This window comes from Prinia subflava, chromosome 5, assembly GCF_021018805.1.
Source record: "Prinia subflava isolate CZ2003 ecotype Zambia chromosome 5, Cam_Psub_1.2, whole genome shotgun sequence".
NCBI classification, from domain to species: domain Eukaryota; kingdom Metazoa; phylum Chordata; class Aves; order Passeriformes; family Cisticolidae; genus Prinia; species Prinia subflava.
In genome coordinates, this window is record NC_086251.1 from 61,256,915 (window position 1) to 61,280,825 (window position 23,911).

Consider the following 23,911-nt stretch of genomic DNA (forward strand, 5'->3'; position numbering starts at 1 on the left):
CCCCTGCCCCCTCTTCCTTTCTGTTCTCTTGCCCCTTTCCCTTTTCTCTTTCATTCCCCTGACCCCCTTCCCCTTTTCTTTGTTCCCTGTCTCTTGTCCCCTTTCCACCTTCTCTTGCTCCATTTCCCCTTCCCCATTTCTCTTGCCCCTTTCCCTTGTCCCCATCCCCTTTTCCACCCCCATTTCTCTTTGCCTTTCCCTTGTCCCTATCCCCTTTTCCTTCCTCATTTCTCTTTGCCTTTCCCTTGTCCCTGTCCCCTTTTTCCTTTTCCCATTTCCCCATCCCCCTTCCCAATCATTTGTCCCTTTTCCTTTCCCTTTTCTCTTCCTTTCCCCCCATCCCCTTCCCCTTTCCCTTGTTCCCCATCCCTTATCCCCCTTCCCTTCTCTCCTGCCCCCTTTCCCCTGTCCCCATCCCTATTTCCAGAGGGTCCCTGCTCCTCCTTGTCCCCATTGTCCCTCAGCAGACAGGAGGGATTCCGGGAACAGCCCTTGGCAGAGCCCCTCCGCAGGGCAGGGGCTGCTCCTGCCTTCCCCACGCATTGATTTGCTGGGAGTAATCCCAAGGACTCATCCTGATGGATCTGCAGCTCGATCCAGGCTCTGCAGGGCCCTCGGAGAGGCCTCACAGCTCAATTCCCAGCCCTGGCCGCATGGAAAAGCTCTGGAGCAGAGGAAGCAGCAGCTGCTCATGACAAATAAATGTTGTCTGGTGTACACATCCACTCCCCATGACAAACCCCACGGCTGTGCAGGGCCAGAGCTCTGGTAGCACGAATGTCCAGGGATAAACAGGCTCCAAACCTCCCTGGAACGGCTTCTTGTAAACAGAGGCTTTTCTTTTTAACTCCGTTCAAAACTCTGTCTGCTTTTGATGTTTCACATCTGTGCTGGCCCTCACCATTTCCTCCTGCCCCCACATGAGCAGACTGACAGAACCTTGTCCCTGCTGTGCTCTTTGGGGATAGTGGGGTCCCAAAAAATGGCATCCAGAGTGGATTTATCCATCCCACTTCTGCCAGCCACTGCTGGGCTGCTGATCCAGCCCCTTCCAGGTGAGGGGCGTGGTGCTGGAATGGGTTTGGGGAGGTTGATGAGCTCTGGGATCTCTGGGGGTTCTCCCAACACCATTTCCAGCACCATGGAGGGGAAACTGAGGCTGAGCAACTGTAGAATCCCAGAATTATTCAGGTTGGAAGGACTCTTAAAGCTCATCCCATCCCACCCCTGCCATGGCAGGGACACCTTCCACTAGCCCAGGCTGCTCCAAGCCCTGTCCAGCCTGGCCTGGGACACTTCCAAGGATGGGACGTGCCAGACCTGAGGCCTGGAATTTTGACTATGGCAGGAGCTCACTCACAACCCTGCTGCTCAGAAAAACAAGATTTCCAGGTGGTTTTTCAGAGGGTTTTTAATTCAGCCACAAAATGGTACCTTCTGCATCTGGGACAGCCACAACGAAACCAGAGCCACAGCGCTGGCACGGGAAACCCTACAAAGATTTATGGCCTGGCTTGCTTGGAAGCCCCAGGACCTTTGCTGTGCTCCTCACATGAGCTCAGCTCACCAGGCTGCTGATGGGGTCCTGATTTTTAAGTGGATAAAAAGTAAGTGGATAAAAAGATAAGTGTGGGGTTTTTTGGGAGAGGTCACAGGTTCATCACACGGGGCAGGATGGTGAGAGATCCACGGTGCCTCAGAGCTTTTATGGTTGCTATAAAATCCAGATGCTCCGTGTGAGTTTGACACTGTTTATTCTCTTGGTTTGGAAGATTTAGGTCGCTTTGGGAGCAGCCCCAGCGCTGGCAGATGGGCGACATTTCCCTGCGGGTTTGATGGATGTGGATATTTGCACATTTCAGGGAAAGACAGATTAAAAAATAAAGCAGCCCGGCATGGGAAACCCTGGAGACTTCCAGGAGTGTCCCCAACACACTGCCAGCCCCAGGCTGTCAAACAGGGACACGAGGTGCCCCTTCCAAACCTCTGGAAAAGCCCGAGGGCACCGGGGAAGCGCCTCCCCGCCCTCCCTGCCGGACAGGCAGAGGAGCGAGGATGGAAATTCCCTCACACCATGAGCCACAGGGAGGGCAGGGAGTGAGGATATAAATCCCCTCACACCTCATCTGGATGCTCTTCAGGGACAGGACTTTCTCCGGGCACAAACAGGCGGTGGCCTCGGACAGCCGCTCCCTCCCGAGGCACAGCCGCTGTATTTTTAGCCCCACGTCCCAGTCAGGCTTGTAAAACTTTCCCTTCTTCCTGTTTTCAGTCACTCGTGGATCATCTTGGGGCTCTGGCTGGATTTTTCCCAGTCCTTCTGGTTGGTTTTCTGGTTGGATGTCCCCTGGCTGGAGTGGGGGGGATTCTGAGGGGCTCTGCTCCATCCAGGCCTTTGCCTGGATGTGGATTTTGGATAAAGGATGGGTCAGGGAATAACAGGGATTCAGGGATTTAGGGGTGTACCGAATCAGGGATACAGGGATACAGCGATACAGGGATTTAGGGATATAGGAATTCAGGGATTCAGGAATTCAGGGATTCAGGGATTCAGGGATTCAGGGATTCAGGGTTTCAGGGATACAGGGATTCAGGGATTCAGGGGTTCAGGGATTCAGGGATTCAGGGATTCAGGGTTTCAGGGATACAGGGATTCAGGGATTCAGGGATTCAGGGGTTCAGGGATACAGGGATTTAGGGATTCAGGGATTCAGGGATTCAGGGATTCAGGGTTTCAGGGATTCAGGGATTCTGGGATTCAGGGATTCAGGGATACAGGGATTCAGGGATTCAGGGATTCAGGGATTCAGGGATTCAGGGTTTCAGGGATTCAGGGATTCAGGGATTCAGGGTTTCAGGGATTCAGGGATTCAGGGTTTCAGGGTTTCAGGGTTTCAGGGATTCAGGGTTTCAGGGATTCAGGGATTCAGGGGTTCAGGGATTCAGGGGTTCAGGGATACAGGGATACAGGAATTCAGGGTCTCAGGGGTGCAGGGATGCAGGGATACAGGGATTCAGGGATTCAGGGGTTCAGGGTTTCAGGGATACAGGGATTCAGGGATTCAGGGGTTCAGGGTTTCAGGGATACAGGGATACAGGGATTCACGGATTCAGGGTTTCAGGGATTTAGGGATTCAGGGATTCAGGGGTTCAGGAATACAGGGATGCAAGGATTCAAGGATACAGGGATACAGGCATACAGGAATACAGAGATACAGGGATGCAGGGATTGAAGGATACAGGGATACAGGATACAGGAATACAGGGGTACAGGGATACAGGGATTCAGGGATTCAGGGATTTAGGGATACAAGGTCCAGCCCCATCTCAGGATCCTCCAGCTCACCCTCCCAGCACACCCAGCTCCATCTGTGAGGAAAAATGAGCAGCAGGAGCTGCAGCTCCATGGAATTGTGGAATATTTAGGTTGGAAGAGACCTCACAGCCCATCTTATTCCAACCCCTGCCGTGGGCAGGGACACCTTGCACTAAACCAGGATGTTCACATTGTTGTTTTTGTGTCAGAGCAAGAGAAAAACAGAGTTACATGAGAAAATGTCTGGGCACAACCCTTCCAAGTGAGGAGGTCACAGCCACAGCTAAAAAAGCTAAAAAAAAAATTGTTAGGCTTGAGAAATGGACAGTTTATGGTGATCTGGGGAAAAGTCATGTGAGACCTTCACCCCCTGCAATGCTGAACCCAAAAGCCAGAATGAAAATTGTTGTTATTATTCATATATTGTAAAAAAGCTCGAAAATCCGAGGCTCTACTGGGAGAGCTGGGAATGTTCACATGGAGAAGATTCCAGGCACCCTTTAGAGCCCTTCCAGTGCTTAAAGGGGCTCCAGGAGAGCTGGAGAGGGACTGGGGACAAGGGCTGGAGGGACAGGACACAGGGAATGGCTCCCACTGCCAGAGGGCAGGTCTGGATGGGAGGAACTGGGAATTCCTGGCTGGGAGGGTGGGGAGGCTGATGCAGGGATCCCAGCCCGTGGATTCCACCCCAGGATTCCCAAGTAAAGCAGGATCCTCAAGTGGCACAAGGAATTTATGCTCACACAAAAGTTTGTTCTGGATCTCTCAGGTGTATTTGGTTTTGCTTTGGGTAATTCTGCCCAGCCCTGCTGCTTCCAAGGTCTCACAGCCCCTCACAATGACAGGGGACAGGCCACAAATCACTCATTTTGGGTCTCAGTGTTGGGTACTAGGCTCTGACTTCAAGCTTATGAAGTTTGGGATAGCACAAAAAACCCTGGAAAATGCTGATCCCTCTTTCAGAGTGGGGTCATTCTGATGTGGGATGATCTGAAGGCCTCAGAGGGAAGGTTTCACATGAATATGTGGGGATGAAGAGGAGCAAAACCAGCTCCAAAAGCAGAAGGCAGCTGTGGTAAAGCCAAATGTGGCTTTTTCCTGTGTCATGGGAAGCCCTGGAACCACTGCAGTGCCCAGTCATGCCATGTCTCTGTAAGTCACTTCCTTGGCTAATTAATTTAATCCAAATTAACATGGGTCACACCCTCTGGAGCCCAGGGAGTGTTCCTGTGCCTGGAAAGGCAGCTCTGCTCTGCTTCCAAAGGACTGGAGGAGAAGTGCTCTGCAGGAATGCCAGGCTTGGACACACCACTGCACCCATCCCATTATCCCATCCCACCCCATCCCATCCCATCCCATCCCATCCCATCCCATCCCATCCCATCCCATCCCATCCCATCCCATCCCATCCCATCCCATCCCATCCCATCCCATCCCATCCCATCCCATCCCATCCCATCCCATCCCATCCCATCCCATCCCATTATCCCATCCCACCCCATCCCATCCCATCCCATCCCATCCCATCCCATCCCATCCCATCCCATCCCATCCCATCCCATCCCATCCCATCCCATCCCATCCCATCCCATCCCATCCCATCCCATCCCATCCCATCCCATTATCCCATCCCACCCCATCCCATCCCATCCCATCCCATCCCATCCCATCCCATTATCCCATCCCACCCCACCCCATCCCATCCCATCCCGTTATCCCATCCCATCCCACCCCACCCCATCCCATCCCATCCCATTATCCCATTATCCCATCCCATCCCATTATCCCATCCCATTATCCCATCCCAGCCCCACCTTTGTAGGGCGTTCCCAAATGTTCTCACGTTTCTTGATCCCCCTGAATGGGGCTGAGGGGCTTTTGTGGCTTCCAGTAAAACCACGTCCAAAAATGAGAATTTCCTCCCTGCTGACAGCACAGAAATGAGGAGGGGGTGTTCCAAACAGGCCAGGAAAGGAGGGAGCAAAAGGGAAGAGCTTTTCCTTTCTTCTCTCCTCTCCCAAAATTCCTGTTTCCCAGAACCATGGTGTGGCATCACATCGTTTGGGAATGGAGAGGGATGATTTACAAGGGGCTGAAATGCCAGAATAAGGGGTTTTCCACTGACAGATGGGATATTGGGAAGGAATTCTTGGCTGGGAGGGAGGGGAGGCCCTGGCACAGAGAAGCTGTGGCTGCCCCTGGATCCCTGGAAATGTCCAAGGCCAGGCTGGACAGGGCTTGGAGCAGCCTGGGACAGTGGGAGGTGTCCCTGCCCATGGCAGGGGGTGGAACAGGATGGGCTTTAAGGTCCCTTTCATCCCAAATTATTCCATGATTCTACAGGCAGATTTTGGAGAAGATCCCCCCTCCCTGCATCCCTCCTGTGGAATGTCTCACCATTTTTAAGAAGTCTGAGGGGCAGTTGATGGAATGACTTCTCCCTCCCTCCTCTCCACCAGCAGATTCCCAGATGGAAATGCAGGATTAAAGACCTGCCTGGAGCTTCCCTGCACCAGCAGGTTTCCGGTGTGGGAATAAAAAACTCATTAAGGGCTGGCACAGACAGTGAAATGAAACTTTGTCATCTTGTATTTGAGCCGAGCAGACGCTGAGGGAGCTGACGAGTGGCAAATTAATTTGCTTTTTCCAAAGGCTCCTGCGTAAGGTTAATAAAAGCAGCCTTTTGTGCAGACTCATGGCTCAGGATGCAGAGAGTCACGGTCCTCCTTGTCCTCACAGAGCTCTGCTGGAGGCCCTTTTCTCCTCTGGAAGCAGGGAAAGGAGGAGGTTTTTGATTCCAGAGCTCGGGGGTAATCCCTGGCCAGCAGCTCAGGATGTGTCCTGGCAAAGGGACTCAGGTTGAAGGAGTTCCTCTCTTTGCACACACCAATTTCTCTTTTATTTTGGCATTCAGTTTGATCCAAATCTTTTCCCTGAGCCCACTTGCCAGGATTTCTGCCCTGATGGTTGGGAGAGCAGCAAAAAGCAGATCCCAGGGGATGGATGGATGGATGCAAGGTTCTCTCCCAGCCCTGCATTTCCTGATGGGGAACCACAAAGGTCCCAAAAAAACAAGCAGCTGCCAATTAGTGGTCAGCAGAGGAGCTGGGGGCTGGCAGGAGTCAATCCTTGGCTTCTGGGAGAATCCTCCCTCTGAGCTGTGCCATGGACCCTGCTGGGTTCTCCTCCCACCCTGTCACATTCCTTGGTCCCTGCAGGATGAGACCTCCTTGCCATTCCCAACATTTTTCCCTTATTTTTTTTTTATTTTCTTTCCATCCTCTGCACGCCAGACACCCCTTCCCTCTGGCTTAGCAGAGAATTAGGCAACTGGTCCTGAAATTCCAGCGTGAGCAATCGGGTCATGACCATCCACATAAATAAAGCTCAAGGACCCCAGGCTCTTCTTCCCAAGATTTTTGGCTCCTTTTCCAGCTGAGCACACCCTGAGACACGATGGGAGCCCCAAAACTGAGCCCAGAACGTGCTTTGTGCATGGATGAGGGAATAATTTGGGGACAGCTGTGCCCTCCAAGTGCTGGGTGGGATGGTGCCAAATTTGGGTTCTTCTCAAGGTTGGCACCAGGATTAATGACGTTCCAGTGGTGTGGGGAGCACCCCAGCTTCACCCCCACGGGCAGGCACTTCTGGAAACCCCATCCCTAAAATTCCACACCCCCTCCAAAGCCCCCCAGCCACGGGGTGCTGCCAAAAACCCGCTTGAGCAACAGCAGGCCCTGTCTGACATCTGCCCACACGCATTTGGGAGGCCAGGAAACTTCCTGTGGACATTGGCTGCCTGACAGGAGTGACCTCAATTCTGCCTTTTTTTAGGGTGGGTATTTTGGGGGTTGTGTTTTGATAACAGGTGGCAGCTCTGCCTGCTTTTCCCTGGCTGTGGGATGGGCAGGTTTTGGGGAAGAGCTCAGAGGTGTGTGGGGGGGGGGATTTCTGTAGCTCCATTTAAAAAATGTCATTTTACATCTGTACAACAGTTTATTGCCACTTTTTAGGAAATTGGGGGCACCCACATCCCCCTGCCAGCCTCTCCTGCTGCTCTTTCCCCCAATCCCGTGGTTTCATCCCACATCCTCCAGGAGCCACATCTGCCCCGAGGAGCATCACAAGCACAAACCCACGCATGATTCAGCAGGCTCCTTTGAGAGACATTTATTATTTAAATAATAACTCTTTTTTTTTTTCCTTTTTCACATCACCTCGACTCACAAACCGTGGGAAAGCCCCAAATCTCAGCACCTTTGGGCTCCCTGAGCAGAGCTGCAGCTCCCAAATAAGACTCCACACTCAGAACTGCACAAATGCCACTGGGTGTGTCGGGTGCTGCTCAAATGGGAGCCACAAGAAAATTCCTAATGGCAGTGGTGGCCTTGGCATGTGGAGCTGGATGCTCCTCATCCCAGTGGGAACCATCCTGGAGTCCCAAAGAGCAAGAGGAATCCCAGCAAATGAAATAGTGGTGTTGAAGGATGCTGCCCAACGGGGCAGGATTGATGACCTGGATGCTTTTGCAGTTGGTTTTTTTGCTTTTATTTGGGTTTTTTTATTTATTAAAATAAATAAATATTTATTTATTTTAATAAATAAATAAATATTTATTAAAATAAATAATTTTTTTTTTATTTTAAGAAAATATTTGTCCCAATCAAGGACAAACCCAAACCCCACCAACAGCAGCACCCTGGGTGTGGGTGAAGCTCATGGCTGTGACCATTCCCTGGTCAGGCTCTTTTGTTGCCTCCCTTGGCTCTTGCAAAAACCACGGGGCAAAGGGAATTTCCAAATGGGTGCTGAGGAGGGGCTGCTCTGCTCTATCACAGCACCAGGGAAGTGCCAAAATTTGGCTTTTTCAGTACCCTGGTGCCCCTCAGGGACTCATCAGTGCCTAAAATCTCAGGGGTGTGGGACAGACAGACACACAGACATGAGCACGCAGACGTGCCCCTGAAAAAGTGCATTTCTTTAGGCAACCAGCCTAAAAAATGAGGATTTTTTTTAGGATACACTGCTCCCTTCCTCTCCTTCCCAATCCTCATGGATCTGGGGGCACAGACGGGTGTTTGCAACCACCCATCCCCATCTCCAGGAGCTGTAGCCCTGCCTGTATCCCCAAAAAATCCCACGGAGACCTTGCTGGAAGCACAGCAGCAGGAATCCCTGCTTCCCAACACCCCCAGATACGGGGTCACAACAAAGCCCCCCCAGCTTCACCCCCGCCCCTCCCCAGCAGCGCTGAGCCCTGCTCCAGGCGGGAAGGCAGCAGCACCCAGGGACTCATCAGCCCTTCCAGCCTTGTCCTTCTGTCCCTGCGAGAGGCTGCAGCGCCTTCCCAGGTGACACCTGAGCCATCGCCACCTGCGGCTCTCCGGGCGAGCCCGAGGGCGGAGCAGCCGTGCGGGGCCGGGATGCCCCGGGAACGGGGCCGGGATGCTCTGGGAGCGTGGCTGGGATGCTCCGGGAGCGGCGCCGGGATGCTCCGGGAGCGTGGCTGGGATGCTCCGGGAGCGGCGCCGGGATGCTGCGGGATGCTCCGGGAGCGTGGCCGGGATGCTCCGGGAGCGGCACCGGGATGCTGCGGGATGCTCCGGGAGCGGGGCCGGGATGCGCCGGGATGCTCCGGGAGCGATCCCGGGATCTACCGCCCGCAGAGGCGCGGCTTGGGCGCGGCGGGCCCGGCGGGGCTCAGGCGGCAGCGCAGCACGGAGCGCAGGAAGCGCAGCACGGGCGGCCGCAGGATGGCGAACACCCAGGGGTCCACGATGGAGTTGATGGAGAGGAAGCGCAGCGCCAGCAGGTCCCAGCCGTGGTCCGCCTCTGCCCCGCCGAACTTGTTCACGTAGGCGCGGATCTGCCACAGCAGGGAGGGCGGGGGGTTGGAAAGGGGCTTGGAAATTATCTCCACACCTCCCTGCCATTCCACACCTCCCTGCCATTCCACACCTCCCTGCCATTCCACTGCCCCAGCCCAGCCCCATCCAACTTGGCCCAGAACCCTTCCAGCCACTGCTTCTCTTTCTCTTCTTCCAGCCAGGGCCTCCCCACCCTCACAGCAAAGAATTTTTTCCCCGTATCCCATCTAAACCTTCTCTCTGTCAGTCTGAATCCATTTCTCCCTTGTCCTTTGTAAAGAGTCTCCCTCCATCTTTCCTATAGTTCCTTTCAAGTACTGGAAGGTCGTAATTAAGTGACCCCAAATCCTGCTCTTTTCCAGGGTGATCAATCCCAATCCTCCCAGCCTCTCCTCACAGCAGAGCTGCTCCATCCCTTTAACAAACTTGGTGCCTCCTCTGGATTCTTCCCAACAGTTCCAGGTCCTTCCTGTGCTGGAAGGACCCCAGAGGTGGACTCAGCGCTGCAGTGGGGTCTCACAACCAGGGAGAAATCACAGGCAGAAATAATCCCGAGCCTGGGCTCCCAAGATCCGGCCCCCCGGCAGCTCTTTTGGGGCCATTTGGGCTGTGACAGCAAATTTGCTGACTCCGTGGGTTTAAATGAACTTTAAACGAAAGCCAGCCCCGTGTAGAGCCACAAATAAACCCGCGGCTGCCGGGGGAAGTGGCGTCTCTCACCTTGAGACCACACGGGAGCAAACAAACGTGGGAGAGCGGGGAGGACGAGCAGTGCGGGACCTCGCCGGTCCTTCCTGCGACTGCCGACTCATCCCGGCCCGCGGGGCTTCCTGGAAGGGTGACTCAGCTCCCCTTACTCACTCGGGTCACCCGCCGCCCCCTCGCTCCGGCCCGGGAGATGCTTGGGACAGGGACCGGCAGCCGGAGCATCCCTGCCCTGCCCGGGACCCGCCGGTACCGCCCCGGCACGGCGGGGGGAGCTTTTCCGAGCTCTGGGGTGTTTTGGGAAGGAATTTGTGTCCTGATGGCTTCGTGTGCCTGGGAGGAGCGGTGGCAGCCGGGGACAGGGGAGAAAGTGTCACCCCAAGCAGGCAGCCGGGTTTGAGCCGCTGCCAAAGCGCAGCCCCGCACGGGAGGGGGGCGGTGGGAAAGGGAAGCTGGCTCTGGATAAGGCTCTATCTGCCACCGCAGGGCCCGAGGGATCCTTTCCCTCGGCCGCTTTCCCAGCCCCTCTGCCCCCAGCACGCTCGCAGGGCCCTGCCCACGTGTCCCCACCGAGGGGTTCCGCTCCGTGCTGACCACAGCGGCCGAGCCAGGGCTTTTTTGGGACACAGGAAGAGCTGTCCATCACGTGTGGCTTCATGGGCAGGAGCTGAAGTGTCTCTCAGGGCATTGAGGCTCCTGGGATGCTCACGAGCATCTGGACATGGTTCCTTTGTCCTAAAACCCCGTCTCGGCTGCATCCTGTGGTTATTTCCTTTCCCCTTAGGAAAAGCAAGGGAGCACGAAGGGAAGGTGGAGTCCATTTAACACCAAGAGTGTGAAATTAGCCCTGGCTGAGCTCCCAGCCTTGCTGGGGTCACTCCTAATGGGACCAAACTGACTTCCTGCACTGGGGGACTCACACACCTGGACAGGGGCCATCAGTGCTCCTGGAAAAGCTCCTGGATGGATGAAGAGTGGCCCTCGAGAGGGAAGAGCCCAGCCAGAGCCAGGGGATTGCTCTCTGCTTCCTCACTTGGCTGTTCTGATCCCGGATTCCTGCTGGAAGCCTCGTGCTTGGATGGGGCACGGGATGTGGGCACATCCCTTGGGATGCCACGTGCTGTGGCTGCTGTGCCAGAGCTCTGTTCCCAGAAATCTCCCATCCCTGTGCCTGCCCCTCGGTGCTGCTGCAGAGGAGCAGAAGCCGCTGTCTAACAGCGAGGCGGGTGCAGCCTCTGCATCTCCAGCTCCATCCGCAGGAATCGGGGATAACTCATCCTGCCCAGCACGGGGCCCACGGCCTCCAGGCCAGGGCAGCTCTTTCATCCCCTCTCTAGAAGTGCAATTGGTTGTTTTGCCATCCCTCACACCTCCACCATGAGCTCCTGGATCCTGGGAATCGCAGTGATGCTGTGTGGTCCAGGGGACCTCCAGCCTGTCCCTGCCCCAGCCACATGGCCTGGCCTGGGAGCCTCTGTGGGGTGGGAGGGCACCTCTGCTCCTGTCACTCCATCCTCCTGTCACCCCATTCTCCTGTCAGACCATCCTCCTGCCACTCCGTCCTCCTGTCACACCATCCTCCTGTCACACCATCCTCCTGTCAGACCATTCTCCTGCCAGACCATTCTCCTGCCAGACCATTCTCCTGTCACTCCATCCTCCTGCCACTCCATCCTCCTGCCACTCCATTCTCCTGCCAGACCATTCTCTTGTCACTCCATTCTCCTGCCATCCTGTCCCCCTACCACTCTGTCCCCCTGCCACCCCATTCTCCTGTCACTCCATTCTCCTGCCACACCATCCTCCTGCCACACCATTCTCCTGCCACCCTGTCCCCCCGCCACCCTGTCCCCCTGCCACCCACGCTCCTGCCCCCATGATCCCGACACCCCGTCCTCCTCCCGGGATGCAGGCAGTGATTCCCCCGCTCCCCAGTGATGTGCGAATTGCCGAGCTCATGCCCGAGCTGGGCTCTCCCAACCTTTGGGAACAGCCAAGCTCTCACCTCAGCCCTCGAGGGTTTGCCCGGCAGAGTTGGGGGAAGCCTCATCAAGGCCAGGAGAGAAAGGTGGGTGCAAGGGAGAGGGAGCCCACGCTGGGGACAGGCGGCGACACTCACCGTGAAGGGCAGCGAGCAGATGACGAAGGTGATGGTCATGATGGAGAGCAGCAGGAGGTGGTCGATCTCCTCGGCCATGGAGAAGGCGCGGCGGCCGCAGGCGGCGGCGGCGCGGGGCGGCCCGGGGGCGGTGGGGCGGCGCGTCCGCTGCCCGCGCCGGTGCATGCGGGCCAGGTTCACGATCACGCTCAGGTTGCAGAGCAGCACGGCCACGATGAGGAAGAGGAGCAGCGTGGCGTAGAGGAGCGAGAAGGCGACGTTCAGCCCCGCCGGCCCGCCGGGGCTCTGCTGGTGCATCTGGATGAAGCACCAGGTGCCGGGGCAGTACTGCACGTAGCGCCCGAAGCCCAGCAGCGGCAGCGAGCACAAGGCGGCCGAGAAGGTGTAGATGGCCGGCAGGGCCACCAGGCCCGTGCGGGGGCTCAGGAAGCGCTCGTAGAAGTACGGCCGGCCCAGGGCCAGGCAGCGCTCCAGCGCCATGGTGAAGAGGATGAGCATGGTGGCGAGGCCGAAGAAGCTCATGGCGAAGCCGAAGTAGAGGCAGATGTGCCCGCCGCGGGCCAGGGCGGTGAGGGTGAGGTTGCGGTGGTAGGACGCCAGCACCAAGGGGCTGACGGAGCAGGTGCCCAGCAGGTCGGTGACCACCAGGGCCAGCACCAGGACGTGGAACAGCGCGGGCGGGCGCTGGCGGTGCCAGCGGCGGCCGCGCAGGAGCAGCCCCAGAGCCAGGAGGTTGCCCAGGAGCCCGGCCGAGAACATGAGCGCGCTGATCAGCGGGCGAGCCCCGGCCGGCAGCGCTGCCCCGTCCCGCCCGCACGCCCGGCCCGTCCCGTTCATCCCGCGCCGCCGCCGCCGCACGCCCGACTGCGCCACCGCCCCCGGCACCGGCACCGGCACCGCCCGCCCCGACGGCACCGCCCCGCCCGCGGCCCCCGGCACCGCCCCGGGCCCCGGCACCGCCCCGGGCCCCGGCCCCGCGCTCACGGGGATGGACCGAGCGGGGGCGGGGGACGCGCACGGAGCGACCCTGCCCGGACCGAGAGTCCCGGTACGGGGCTGGGAGCCCCGGACACGGCCAGAACCGGTACCGATCTGGGAGTCCCGGTACCGGGCTGGGAGCCCCGGACACGGCCAGTCCCAGTACCGGGCTGGGAGCTCCGGGCACGGCCAGTCCTGGTACCGGGCTGGGAGCCCCGCTGCCGGCTCGGGAGTGCTGGGGCGGCCACGGGATCGCTGGGACAGTCCCCGGTCTGACCCAGCCCGGCTCCGGCACGTCTCTTACGATCGGCTCCGGTGCCGGTCCAAGAGCCTGTGCGGCTTTGGGAGTCCCGGGGCACGGCCAGTCCCTGTGCCAGACCGGGAGCAGCTCTCACGGCCAACCCCGGCACAGCTCCAGGAGTCCTGGTGCCGGTCCAGGAGTCGCGGTGCCGGCCTGGGCTCGCTCTCACGGCCAGTCCCGGTGAGTCCCGGCGTGGCTCCAGGAGCACGGAGTCACACCGTGTCCCAGTGCTTCCCGGGAATCCCGGTGCCATCCAGCAGCCCCTCGGGGGCAGAGATTCCCGGCGGTGCTCTGGGAGCCCCGAGGCACGGCCAGCCCCGGTGCTGGCTCCAGAACCCCAAAGCCCTCCGAGCCCGGGGTCCCAGACAAGCCCAGGGGAATTCCCAGGGCTCCAGAGGAACCCACGGAGAACTCCCTGCCCCATGGCTGGCACCATGCCATGTCCCCATTGTCCCCCTCTCCTACACGTCATGGGAGGTCCCCAGGGGGGTGCAGCCTGTCTGGCCATGACCTTAAAGCCCAGGGACACTTTCCACTATCCCAGGCTGCTCCGAGGCTCATCCCATGTGGATGGGAAATCCACATGCTCCATCCCAGTGGCCTCGGATGCTCTCTCCATCCTCCAGGACAGCTCTCACTCAAGCTGCTTTTATTGAAGCTGTTGGTGCTTCACTTCCAGAACGCCTCAAGGACACAAAATCTTTTACCTCCTGTGGCCCTGGGGCTGTCCCAACAGCTGTTAACCATTTAATTTTTAATTTACTCCGACCCTGGCCCCCCAAACCTCAGTGGAACCTGCAGCAGGGATGACTCCAGCAAGTTGCAGGCCCACAAGTGGCTTTGGCTGTTATTTTTCAAACCACGCTTTTGTAACAGGAACCTCGTAAAGGAAACACGAGGCACAGCAAAACCGAGGGGGAGCTGTGGTTTGTGACAGCACCTCCACTCCTGGGGGGCCACTCCTGGCTTTGCTTTCTGCTCTCTCACAGCTCAGAGGCCTCCTGGACGTGGTGGGGAGGGCGAGCTGAGGGAGAGGTGGCAAAGTCACAGCTCCAGCTCTGTTCCCTCTCTGTAAGCAGTGGCTGAGATGGAGGGGACAGTGTTGTAGCCACCTCACACCACCTCAGCACGGCTGGGCCAGGAAAACACATCCCAGGGGCTCCTTTAACCCTCTTCCAGTCCTGATCCAGCAGAGCACCGAAGCCCATGGACACATCAGCTGGTGGGAGCCATCCTGTTTGATTCCAGAGGGTTGGGTGGCAGCCTGGCACTTCCAGCCCTCCCTTGTGCCACCCACAAATCCAGCTGGGGCTGAATCCTGTCCTGATCCATCCAGGCAGCTCAGTCTGCCCCTCCAGAGAGCTTTTCCAAGCAGCAGGCACCCCGGAGGGTGCTGCTCCCAAGCTTTTCCCAGCCTCCCTTTCTGGCATTCCGTGTCACAGCTCAGGAAGGGGTTTTGGCTTCTCCTGGAGCTCATTTTCCTGGCAGCTAATGGAGCCTTAAATACCCTTCTGGGGCTGCAGCCTTCTCCACTGACAGTTGTGTCTGATGGGATTTTTCTGCAATAATAGGAAAATTGCTGGGCTTTTGTTTTTTCATTCTCCCTTCGGAGCTCAAAACCAGAAAGAGACTGCTGGGTACAATCTGTCCTGCCTGGGGAAGGGTTTGTTTTCTTCCCTTTGCTTCCATGTTTAGCTCGTGTCTTGCCTCTAGCGAGGGCCGTAACAGATCCTAGAATTATTTAAGTTGGAAAGTTCTCTAAGACACTGAGTCCAACCCCAGCACTGCCAAGGCCACCACTGACTCGTGTCCCCAAGTGCCACATCCACACGGCTTTTAAATCCCCCCAGGGATGGTCCAGCACTGCCCTGGGCAGCTCTGCCAATGAAGAAATTTTTTCCAGTATCCAATCTAAACCTCCCCTGGCCCAGCCTGAGGCCGTTCCCTCTCCTCCTGTCCCTGTTCCTGGGAGCAGAGCCCGACCCCCCCCGGCTGTCCCCTCCTGTCAGGAGCTGTGCAGAGCCACAGGGTCCCCCTGAGCCTCCTTTGCTCCAGGCTGAGCCCCTTCCCAGCTCCCTCAGCCTCTCCTGGTGCCCTTCCCCACTCCTTTCCCTTCCCTGGCACCTCATACATCCTCTCAAGGTTTGTTGGCATTGTTGTTTTCCCTAAAAGAAGATTTCCAGGCTTGGCCCAGCTGCAGAAAACACTGTAATGAAAGGAAAGTTTCATTAAATTCACAGAGAGGGCTCAGCCTCTGCTGCCTGTGGTTAGGGAGGGTGTTGGGATCCTGCTCCATCCCTGGTGGATTTTAAAGGACGGCTCTGGCACCAGGGACCAGTCCAGTCCAGTCCTCCTGTTTATGGTGAGTGGATTTCATCCCTTTTTAACCAACCCCCCATCCTGAGTTGTATTTAACCAATCCAGACAACACTTCCAAAGCCTTCCCATCCTTTTTCTCATGTCCCAGTGCTTCCAGCAGCCTCACTGCCCATCCTGGGAAAGCAGGGCTGAGCACCGGCACTGCAGGTCCAGGTTTTGGTGCCTTGTCTTCTTATCCTGTACCAGCACCCGGGTGCATGGGTTAAAAAATAAATGAAGCCACTCCTGGGCTGGCTGGGGCTCCTGGCAGCCCTGGCACGGGGCTGTGCCTGCCCAGGCACGCGTCTCCCCGCTTCCAGAAGAGCTGAAAAATGCAGGCAGGCAATAAAAAAAAATTTTAAAAAAAGAAAAAAAAAAGAAAAAAAAAAAGAAAACAAAAAAAAAAAAAAGAAAGAAAAAAAGGAAAAAAAGAAAAAAAAGAAAAAAGAAAAAAAAAGAAAAAAAAGAAAAAAAAGAAAAAAAAAGGAAAAAAAGGGCTCTTTGCAAGAACGAAACAATTTGTCAGGAAATGAGCCTGAGCAAAGTTGTGCCTGGATTTTGTGAGCTGAAAAAAAACCCAGAAAAAACCAAACAAACAAACAACAAAAAAACCCCAAGCAAACAACACAACAACAACAACAACAACAACAACAACAAAACCCCACAACAAACCAAAAAAAACCCCAGAAACAAACAAAAAAAACCAACCCAAAAAAGCACAAACAAAAAACCAAAAAACAAACAAACAAACAAAAACAAAACAAAAAACCCCAACAACAACAACAACAACAACAAAACCAAAAAAGAAAGCAAAAAAAAAAACAAACAAAAAAAACAACCACCCTGCTAGTGATTTGTGTGCAGGGCAGGAGCGGGATGCAGGAGAGGTGATGCTGGTGGCAGTGGGACGGGGCAGCTGGCAGTGCTGGAGGGTGACAGGGACATAAAGCAGCCCCCGGAGAGCATCGCTGGAGCCCAGCAGCGCCTCCCGATTGCCTCCATCGAGCCCGGGTCGGTCCCTGCGGGCGCGGCTGCCACACGAGCGGCTGGCACGGGGGTCCCGGGGGGATGGCTGAGCAGGAGCCGGGGGGGGATGCGAGCAGGGAGGGCTCCACAGCCGCTCCCCTCCTCATTTGGAGCTCCCCGAGCCTTTCTGGGTCCTATTTAGCAACATTCACAACCAATCTGTGAGTTGTGAGGATTTTTCATTTCAATTCTTATTTAATTCATATTTTCTTTCCCTTTTATTTTGGTCGTTCCCAGGCTCAGTAAGGAGGAGTTCTAAGCTTTGATAAGGAGGGGTTCCAAGCTTTGATAAGGAGGGGTTCTAAGCTTTGATAAGGAGGGGTTTCAAGCTTTGATAAGGAGGGGTTCTAAGCTTTGATAAGGAGGGGTTCTAAGCTTTGATAAGGAGGAGTTCTAAACTTTGATAAGGAGGGGTTCCAAGCTTTGATAAGGAGGGGTTCTAACCTTTGATAAGGAGGGGTTCTAAGCTTTGATAAGGAGGGGTTTCAAGCTTTGATAAGGAGGGGTTCTAAGCTTTGATAAGGAGGAGTTCTAAACTTTGATAAGGAGGGGTTCCAAGCTTTGATAAGGAGGGGTTCTAACCTTTGATAAGGAGGGGTTCTAAGCTTTGATAAGGAGGGGTTTCAAGCTTTGATAAGGAGGGGTTCTAAGCTTTGATAAGGAGGGGTTCTAAACTTTGATAAGGAGGGGTTCCAAGCTTTGATAAGGAGGGGTTCTAACCTTTGATAAGGAGGGGTTCTAACCTTTGATAAGGAGGGGTTCCAAGCTTTGATAAGGAGGGGTTCTAAGCTTTAATAAGGAGGGGTTCCAAGCTTTGATAAGGAGGGGTTCTAACCTTTGATAAGGAGGGGTTCTAAGCTTTGGTAAGGAGGGGTTCTAAGCTTTGACACAACTCCTGAAAACCCCGAGCTGCACTGAAGAACGGGGTGCCCGAGGCACCAGCTTGGGGTGGAGAACATCCGTGGGCTCCCGGCTGCTTGTGCTGGGGCAGGAGGAGCCCGGCCCTGGCTGGGGACGTGCTGCCATCTCTGGCGAGGACGGGGCCACGGCAGCTCGGCCCGGGAGCAGCCGGGAGCGGGGATTTATCGGCCCTGGCTGCAGCCCCGGCTCCAAAGCTCGCCCGGAGGCGGCAGCCGAGACTCCCAGTCTGTTCCCACAGCAGGCAGGACACCGGGAAGGGCAGAACCCCGATTAAAGGCGCTGCCCAAGCCAGAGCAGCGTGTCAAGGTCGCTGGGAAACGTGTGGTCCCAGCCAGGGAGCGGGGATGCTGCAGGGATGGGGGGTCACTCGTGGCTCCATGATTTGTCTCCTGAGGGGATAAATTCACGGCTGGGTCAGGGATGTGGTGTTTGCACCCTCTCGGGGCTCAGGTGGAGTCTGGTTTTGCCCCTTAATAAAGAACCTGATTTGGTTTGTGTCAGTTTAATTGCTGATTTCCATGGATCGTGGCTGCCCTGGGATCCAAACACACACATCACGGGGCAGGGACTTTTCCTGGGGCAGGGATCTCTCCTGGGGCTGGGACTTTTCCTGGGCCAGGGATCTCTCCTGGGGCAGGGATCTCTCCTGGGGCTGGGACTTTTCCTGGGCCAGGGATCTCTCCTGGGGCAGGGATCTCTCCTGGGGCTGGGACTTTTCCTGGGCCAGGGATCTCCCCTGGGGCAGGGACTTTTCCTGGGGCAGGGATCTCTCCTGGGGCTGGGACTTTTCCTGGGGCAGGGATCTCTCCTGGGGCAGGGACTTTTCCTGGGCCAGGGATCTCCAGGAGTGAATCCTCACAGGCATCACGGGCAGATGATGCCCTGCACACCCAGAGTGCCCTCAGCCCCGTTAGTGCTGGATCCATGACCTTGGCAATCTCATCCCACGTCAGCGATCACTCCATGATTCCACAGTTCCTGCTCCGTCTGTCCTGAGCGGAGCACGGGGCTGTTTGGGGGAGGAGATCCCAGTTTAGGGGGGAGAACAACAAAGTTTTCCGGGGCTGTTATCTCATCCGGCCGCGGCGGAACAGATCCCGGGAAAGGCACGGAGCAGGCTCGGAGCTGTTGACTCTGCAGCCCCACGTGAGCCATCTCCAAGTCGATACCACGCCAGTAACATGAAACCAATCCATGAACCAACCCTCAATCCCCTCTTTCTCCTCGGAAAAACCCGAGGAGAGGCACCGAGCTGGCGGTGCCCCCAAAACATCCCCAAACACAGCTCTGCCCTTTTCTCCAGCTGGGAGAAACAGCCAGAGCCAACCCCCACAGGTCACCTCCAAAAAGCTCCGAGATATTGTTCCTTCAAAACCAGAATGTGTTTGACACCAAGAGTAAACATCACGTGAGAGCGGGCAGGAACACGGCTGCACCTTGCAAGGCTTAGCTACACAGAGGAGAGAAATACTCCCTGTCTCCTCCAAGGGCACTAAACAGTTGGTCATCGTGATTTCTTTGGCCTAAATGGTCACTTGAGGCAAAAATTAAATCCAGTTAATACGTGTGGTTGAGAGGAAATGGATCTTCCATTAAAACAATCGCTGTCTTGCACGCTCACATCGAGAGCTTGTGCGTCCCAGGCTCTGTGTTCTCTCAATTACTGCTCTCATTAAGGCTCAGGACAGTCGTAAATACCGAATTGAAATAATTACAGCAGAGCAGGTATGGCTGAGGAACACAAAGGCAGCATCAGCACTTGGAGTTTTCCAGAGAAGGGCGAGATAAGGGTGGGTAAACCACAGGAATAGGGGAGATCCTGGGCAGGGATGGAGGGCGTGCCAGGGGGGGATTCCACCTGCATCCAGCCCTTCCTCACACCAGGAACTGCTGCTCAAATCTCTGAGTCCTTCCTGCCCCTCACTCACCTGGGGACGCCCCAACCCAGCTCTGGATAATCCCTCTCGCCCTGGAACGGGATCACGCACAGGACGAGGTGATGAAACACTGAACCACGTTTATTCCACGGGGACACAGCCACGCCTCTCCTCCCTGTGTGTCCCCACCGCCCTGAGCCTCACTCCAGACCCCTCCTGCCTTCCCGGAGCCGGGCACTCCCAACCCCTCTGCAAAGCTGCTCGGAATATTCCCGGATCCCCGGGAGCCGCGCCCCGGCTCCTCTCCGGGGCAAACCCCATCCCGGGCAGGGCACAGAAACCCTTCTCAGCGTCCCTGGCAGCCAGCTGGACGCTGTCCCCGCCTCGCCACCGCCCTGCCCCGCCTGGGGATGCTCCAGGGCAGGGCTGCGGGGCCGAAGGCTCGTTCCTCATCCTCGGCAGCAGCCGCTGGGGATCCTGGCGCTCAGGGGATGCCAAGCTGCGGCGGGTCTGTCCTGCGCCAGCCCGGGGGGCTGAACTGGCCGTCCCCGGGGGGGCTGGAGCCCTTGAGGGAGGCTCTGCGGGAGCCCAGGCGGCGGCAGACGCGGCGCACGAAGCCGCGGAAGACGGAGGTGCGGAAGATGATGAAGACCCAGGGGTCCACGATGGAGTTGACGGAGAGGAAGCGCAGCGCGCTCAGGTCGGCGTTCTCGTTGAAGTCAGCGGCAAAGGCCCCCAGGTACGCCCGGATCTGGCCAAAAAAAAATCCAGAAAATGAAGAAAATGAGGGAAGGTCAAGGAAATAGGGGGAAATTAGGGGAGGTCTTGCTGCGGTGGGGGTTAAAGTATTCCCGTGAGGGCAGCAAAGGGAGTTTTAACCCCTCTGTATCCCCGTGGATCGCATCAGGATGGGCTGTGGGTTATGGATCCAGCTGGGATCAGGGATGCTTGTGGCTCAGGGATAGCACGTGCTGTCAGGACAAGGATGTTAGAGCTGGAAATGTGGTCCCAGCGACCAGGATTTTTTCATGGATGAAGGAATCATCTAACTTTGGCAGGTGCTGCTCTGTCCCCAAGGCTCCCCACTTGTGCTGCCCCCTCACCATGGAAATTGGACCTGGCATCCACTGGATAACTCAGCAGGGATTCACCCTGGCTGGGGACCGCTGGGGTGGTCCAAAAACCAGAACGAGCCCAGGGTGCTGCTGGCTGATACCTCGTGGTGTGGTTCCAGAGGTGACATAGGTGACAGAGGTGAGAGGAAGAGGATGTGGAAATTGTCACCAAAGGCAGTGGCAGCCACTCCTGCACACCCCCCACCCTGACTTCAGGGTAGGCCCGCCTGTGGCACCAGCTCTGCCTGCAGAGGGGCATGGAAAGGTGGAACTGCAGGATCAGAGCCAGGAATGGGGGAGAAAGGGGGCAGCAAGGGCTCTCTGCTGCCGGGGGTCTCCCATCCCTGGGGGAGAAGGGAGAGGATTTTAGGACATAATTCAGCGGGGCCCAAAGGGAGACGGATCCACCCAGCAGCTTTGGGACACAGGGGTGGGAATGGGGGGTAATTGAGAGATCTGATGGGGTGGGAATGGGGGGTAATTGAGGGATCTAATGGGGTGGAAATGGTGAATTATTGAGGGATCTGATGGGGTGGAAATGGGGAATTATTGAGGAATCTGATGAGGTGGGAATGGGGGATTATTGAGGGATCTGATGGGGTGAGAATGGGGGATTATTGAGGGGTCCATGCAATGAACTGATGACCCCCTCCTAAACTTTAAACCCTTCGGGGGCAGCCTCAGAGGAATTGTGATGGGGTGTAGGGGGGTGTTATTGCAATAGAATTAAAGCAGCAAAATGATCCCTGGGATGGGGTGGGGGACACTCACTGAAAAAAATGGGACTAAAAAAATTACCCGAGCCCTCCAACAGCTCTGGGACAGAGTGGGGATGATGGGGGGGTTGTTTGAGGGGGTTAAAAACAATGAACCGAGCCCTGGGGATGTGGTGCTGGGATTGGGTATTCCAGGGAGGAGGCAATGGAATGACTCTCCCCGGGACAGAGTGGAGTGGGGGGCAAATATTCCAGGGAAGTTTGAGCAATAAATAAACTCCCAGGACAGGGTGATGGGTGTGTTGTGGTTATTCCAGGAGGATTAAACAATGGAATAATTTCCCCCATCCCAGGACGGGTGCTGGATGTTATTCCATGGGGATGAAAGCAACAATCAGATTCCTGGGACAGGGCTGGGGACACTCAGAGGGGGGACAAAGTAATTACCTGACCCCTCCCCAGGACCTCTGGTACTTCTGGTACTTCCCCCCCTCTGGGGGGTTATTGTATGAAGGTTAAAGGATAATCTTTAATTTGAATAAATTTAATTTCTTTAATGAATTGAAATAAATTGAGGACTGAGGATATGGTGCTTGTGTTGAGGGTGGGCAACCTCAACAAGAATGGGATAGTGGGGCCAGGGGGGGGCCTTTTTCCAAGGGGATTAAATGGGACCCTTGGAGAGGATCCTAGAGGGTGGCAGGGGTGGGTTACTCACAGGGGACTAAAGCAATGAACCCCCCCGGGACATCCAGGAGTGGGGGGTGGTTCCAGAGTTTATTCCAAGGAGCCAAAACAACCCCTGACCCCCTGGGAGTGGGTGTGAAGGGGATGTGGTTATTCCAAGGAGTTTTAGGCAATGACCTGGTCCCCGTGGGCAGAGCAGGGCAGGATTTAGAAGGAGTCAAAGCCTTGGCCCCTAGGAGCTGGTGGTGGTGCCAGGGTTTATCCCAAAATCAGTTCTCTCACCCCCCCAGGACAGAGTGGTGCTGGTTTTGGGGACATTCCAGGGCGCTTAAACACTGCCTGACCCCCATGGACAGGGCGGGGGACGATTCCAAGGGGGCCAAATCAGCGACCCAAAGTCCCTATGAGGAGATGGTGCCAAGAAGGGACATTTTCCAAATGGGTTAATGCAAGGACAACCCGGGGCATGGGGTGATGGGTATTTGAGGGGGGCCAAAGGAACCCAGGGGCAGGGGCTGGTGGGGAGGGGGGATATTCCAGGGTGCCTGACCCCCACGGACAGGGAAGAGGACTCTTCCAAGGGGGACAAATCATCAATCCAACCTCCCCGTGGCTGAGGAAAGGACATTTTCCAAGGGATTTCACGCAAGGACCGACCCCCGGCCAGAGAGCAAAGCAACCACCCGCACTCCCAGCGGCAGGGGGGATTTTCCCGGAGGAAAAAACTCGCGGAAATACTCACGATGAGCGGCAGGGAGCAGACGGTGAAGAGGACGGTCATGAGCCCCAGCAGCACGAGGTGATCGAGCTCCTCCATGCGCGGCGCGGCGGCGGGGGCCGGCCCGCGGCGGGGCTGCCTGCGGGCCATGCCGTACAGGTGCCGCATGCTGCTCACGTTGCACGCCACGATGGCCAGCACCAGCACGCCCATCAGGCTGGCGTAGAGCACCGGGAAGCCCAGCTGGGCCGGGCCGCCGCCGGCCATGCGGATGAAGCACCAGGTGCCCGGGCAGTACTGCATGGGCGCGCCGAAGCCCAGCAGCGGCAGCGCGCAGAACAGCGCGCACAGCCCCGCGGCCGCGGGCGCCAGCGCCGCTCCCAGGCGCCGCGTCAGGTGCCGCCGGTAGAAGTAGGGGTGGCCCAGGGAGAGCCAGCACTCCAGAGCCATGGCCAGCAGCAGCAGCGTGGGGGCCAGCCCGAAGAAGGCCATGAGGAAGGCGAAGAGCTGGCACAGCACCCCCGGCTCGTCCTCGCCGCGGCCCCCCGGGCCCAGCTCGCTGAGGCTGCGGTTGTAGGCGTAGGCTGCCAGCACGATGGGGCTGAGCAGGCACTTGCCCAGCAGGTCGGTGACCGCCAGCCCGCTGACCAGCACGTAGAACGCCGACACCCGCGGCGGGCGGCCCCCGGGGGAGCGGGAGCGCCGCCGGTGCTGGCCCAGCAGCAGCAGCGCCAGGACGTTCCCCAAAAGCCCGGCGGCGAAGAGCACCGAGCTGGGCACGGCCGACTGGCCGCTCTCGATGTAGCGGCTGCTGCGGCAGCGGTAACCCCCGGGCTCCATCGGGGTGGGCTGCGGGGGATGCCCCGCTCCGCCTCGGGATGGCCCGCGCTGCACCAGCGGGCGGGAAACGTCCCCCGCCGCACCGGGATGGGAGAAAATCCCGCACCGCACGGGGGTGATGTCCGGCGGCGAGCCGGGATGCGATGGGATGCGATGGGATGCGATGGGATGCGATGGGATGGATGTCCCGCACCGGGATGCGATGGGATGGATGGATCGCACCGCTCCGCGCCGCGGCTGCCGGCGGAGACTGTCCCGGCGGGGCGGGCGGCCCCCGCCGCGCAGAGAGGGAGGAGGAGGAGGAGGAGGTGCGGTGCAAGCGGGCACTGCCCCTGGGACAGCCCCTTCTGGCCGCCCGGCCCGCCCC

General features: G+C 57.2%; 2 protein-coding genes across 2 annotated transcripts; both read right to left on the reverse strand.

Annotated features, from left to right (window-relative positions):
* Nucleotides 1-8,839: 8,839 nt before the first annotated feature.
* On the reverse strand, nt 8,840-12,931 carry PTGER2 (prostaglandin E receptor 2). Its single transcript, XM_063399681.1, has 2 exons — nt 12,008-12,931; nt 8,840-9,182 (listed from the first exon to the last, which is right to left on the reverse strand). The coding sequence occupies exons 1-2, from the start codon at nt 12,842-12,844 to the stop codon at nt 8,970-8,972; spliced, it is 1,050 nt and encodes a 349-aa protein (XP_063255751.1). The 5' UTR covers nt 12,845-12,931; the 3' UTR covers nt 8,840-8,969.
* A 6,426-nt stretch (nt 12,932-19,357) lies between these two features.
* Nucleotides 19,358-23,877, reverse strand: PTGDR (prostaglandin D2 receptor). The gene is made up of 2 exons (XM_063399682.1): nt 22,729-23,877; nt 19,358-20,219 (listed from the first exon to the last, which is right to left on the reverse strand). Exons 1-2 carry the CDS (start codon nt 23,542-23,544, stop codon nt 19,953-19,955), a joined length of 1,083 nt encoding a protein of 360 aa, XP_063255752.1. The 5' UTR covers nt 23,545-23,877; the 3' UTR covers nt 19,358-19,952.
* Between the last annotated feature and the right edge of the window lie 34 nt (nt 23,878-23,911).

Excerpts from the sequence above, each read along its gene's own strand:
- PTGER2 (XM_063399681.1), bottom strand. The coding sequence starts at position 12,844 with ATGAACGGGACGGGCCGGGCGTGCGGGCGGGACGGGGCAGCGCTGCCG. Across the intron at positions 9,183-12,007 it reads TCTGCTCGCTGCCCTTCACG|ATCCGCGCCTACGTGAACAA; the intron begins GTGAGTGTCGCC and ends CTGCTGTGGCAG.
- PTGDR (XM_063399682.1), bottom strand. The coding sequence starts at position 23,544 with ATGGAGCCCGGGGGTTACCGCTGCCGCAGCAGCCGCTACATCGAGAGC. Across the intron at positions 20,220-22,728 it reads TCTGCTCCCTGCCGCTCATC|ATCCGGGCGTACCTGGGGGC; the intron begins GTGAGTATTTCC and ends TTTTTTGGCCAG.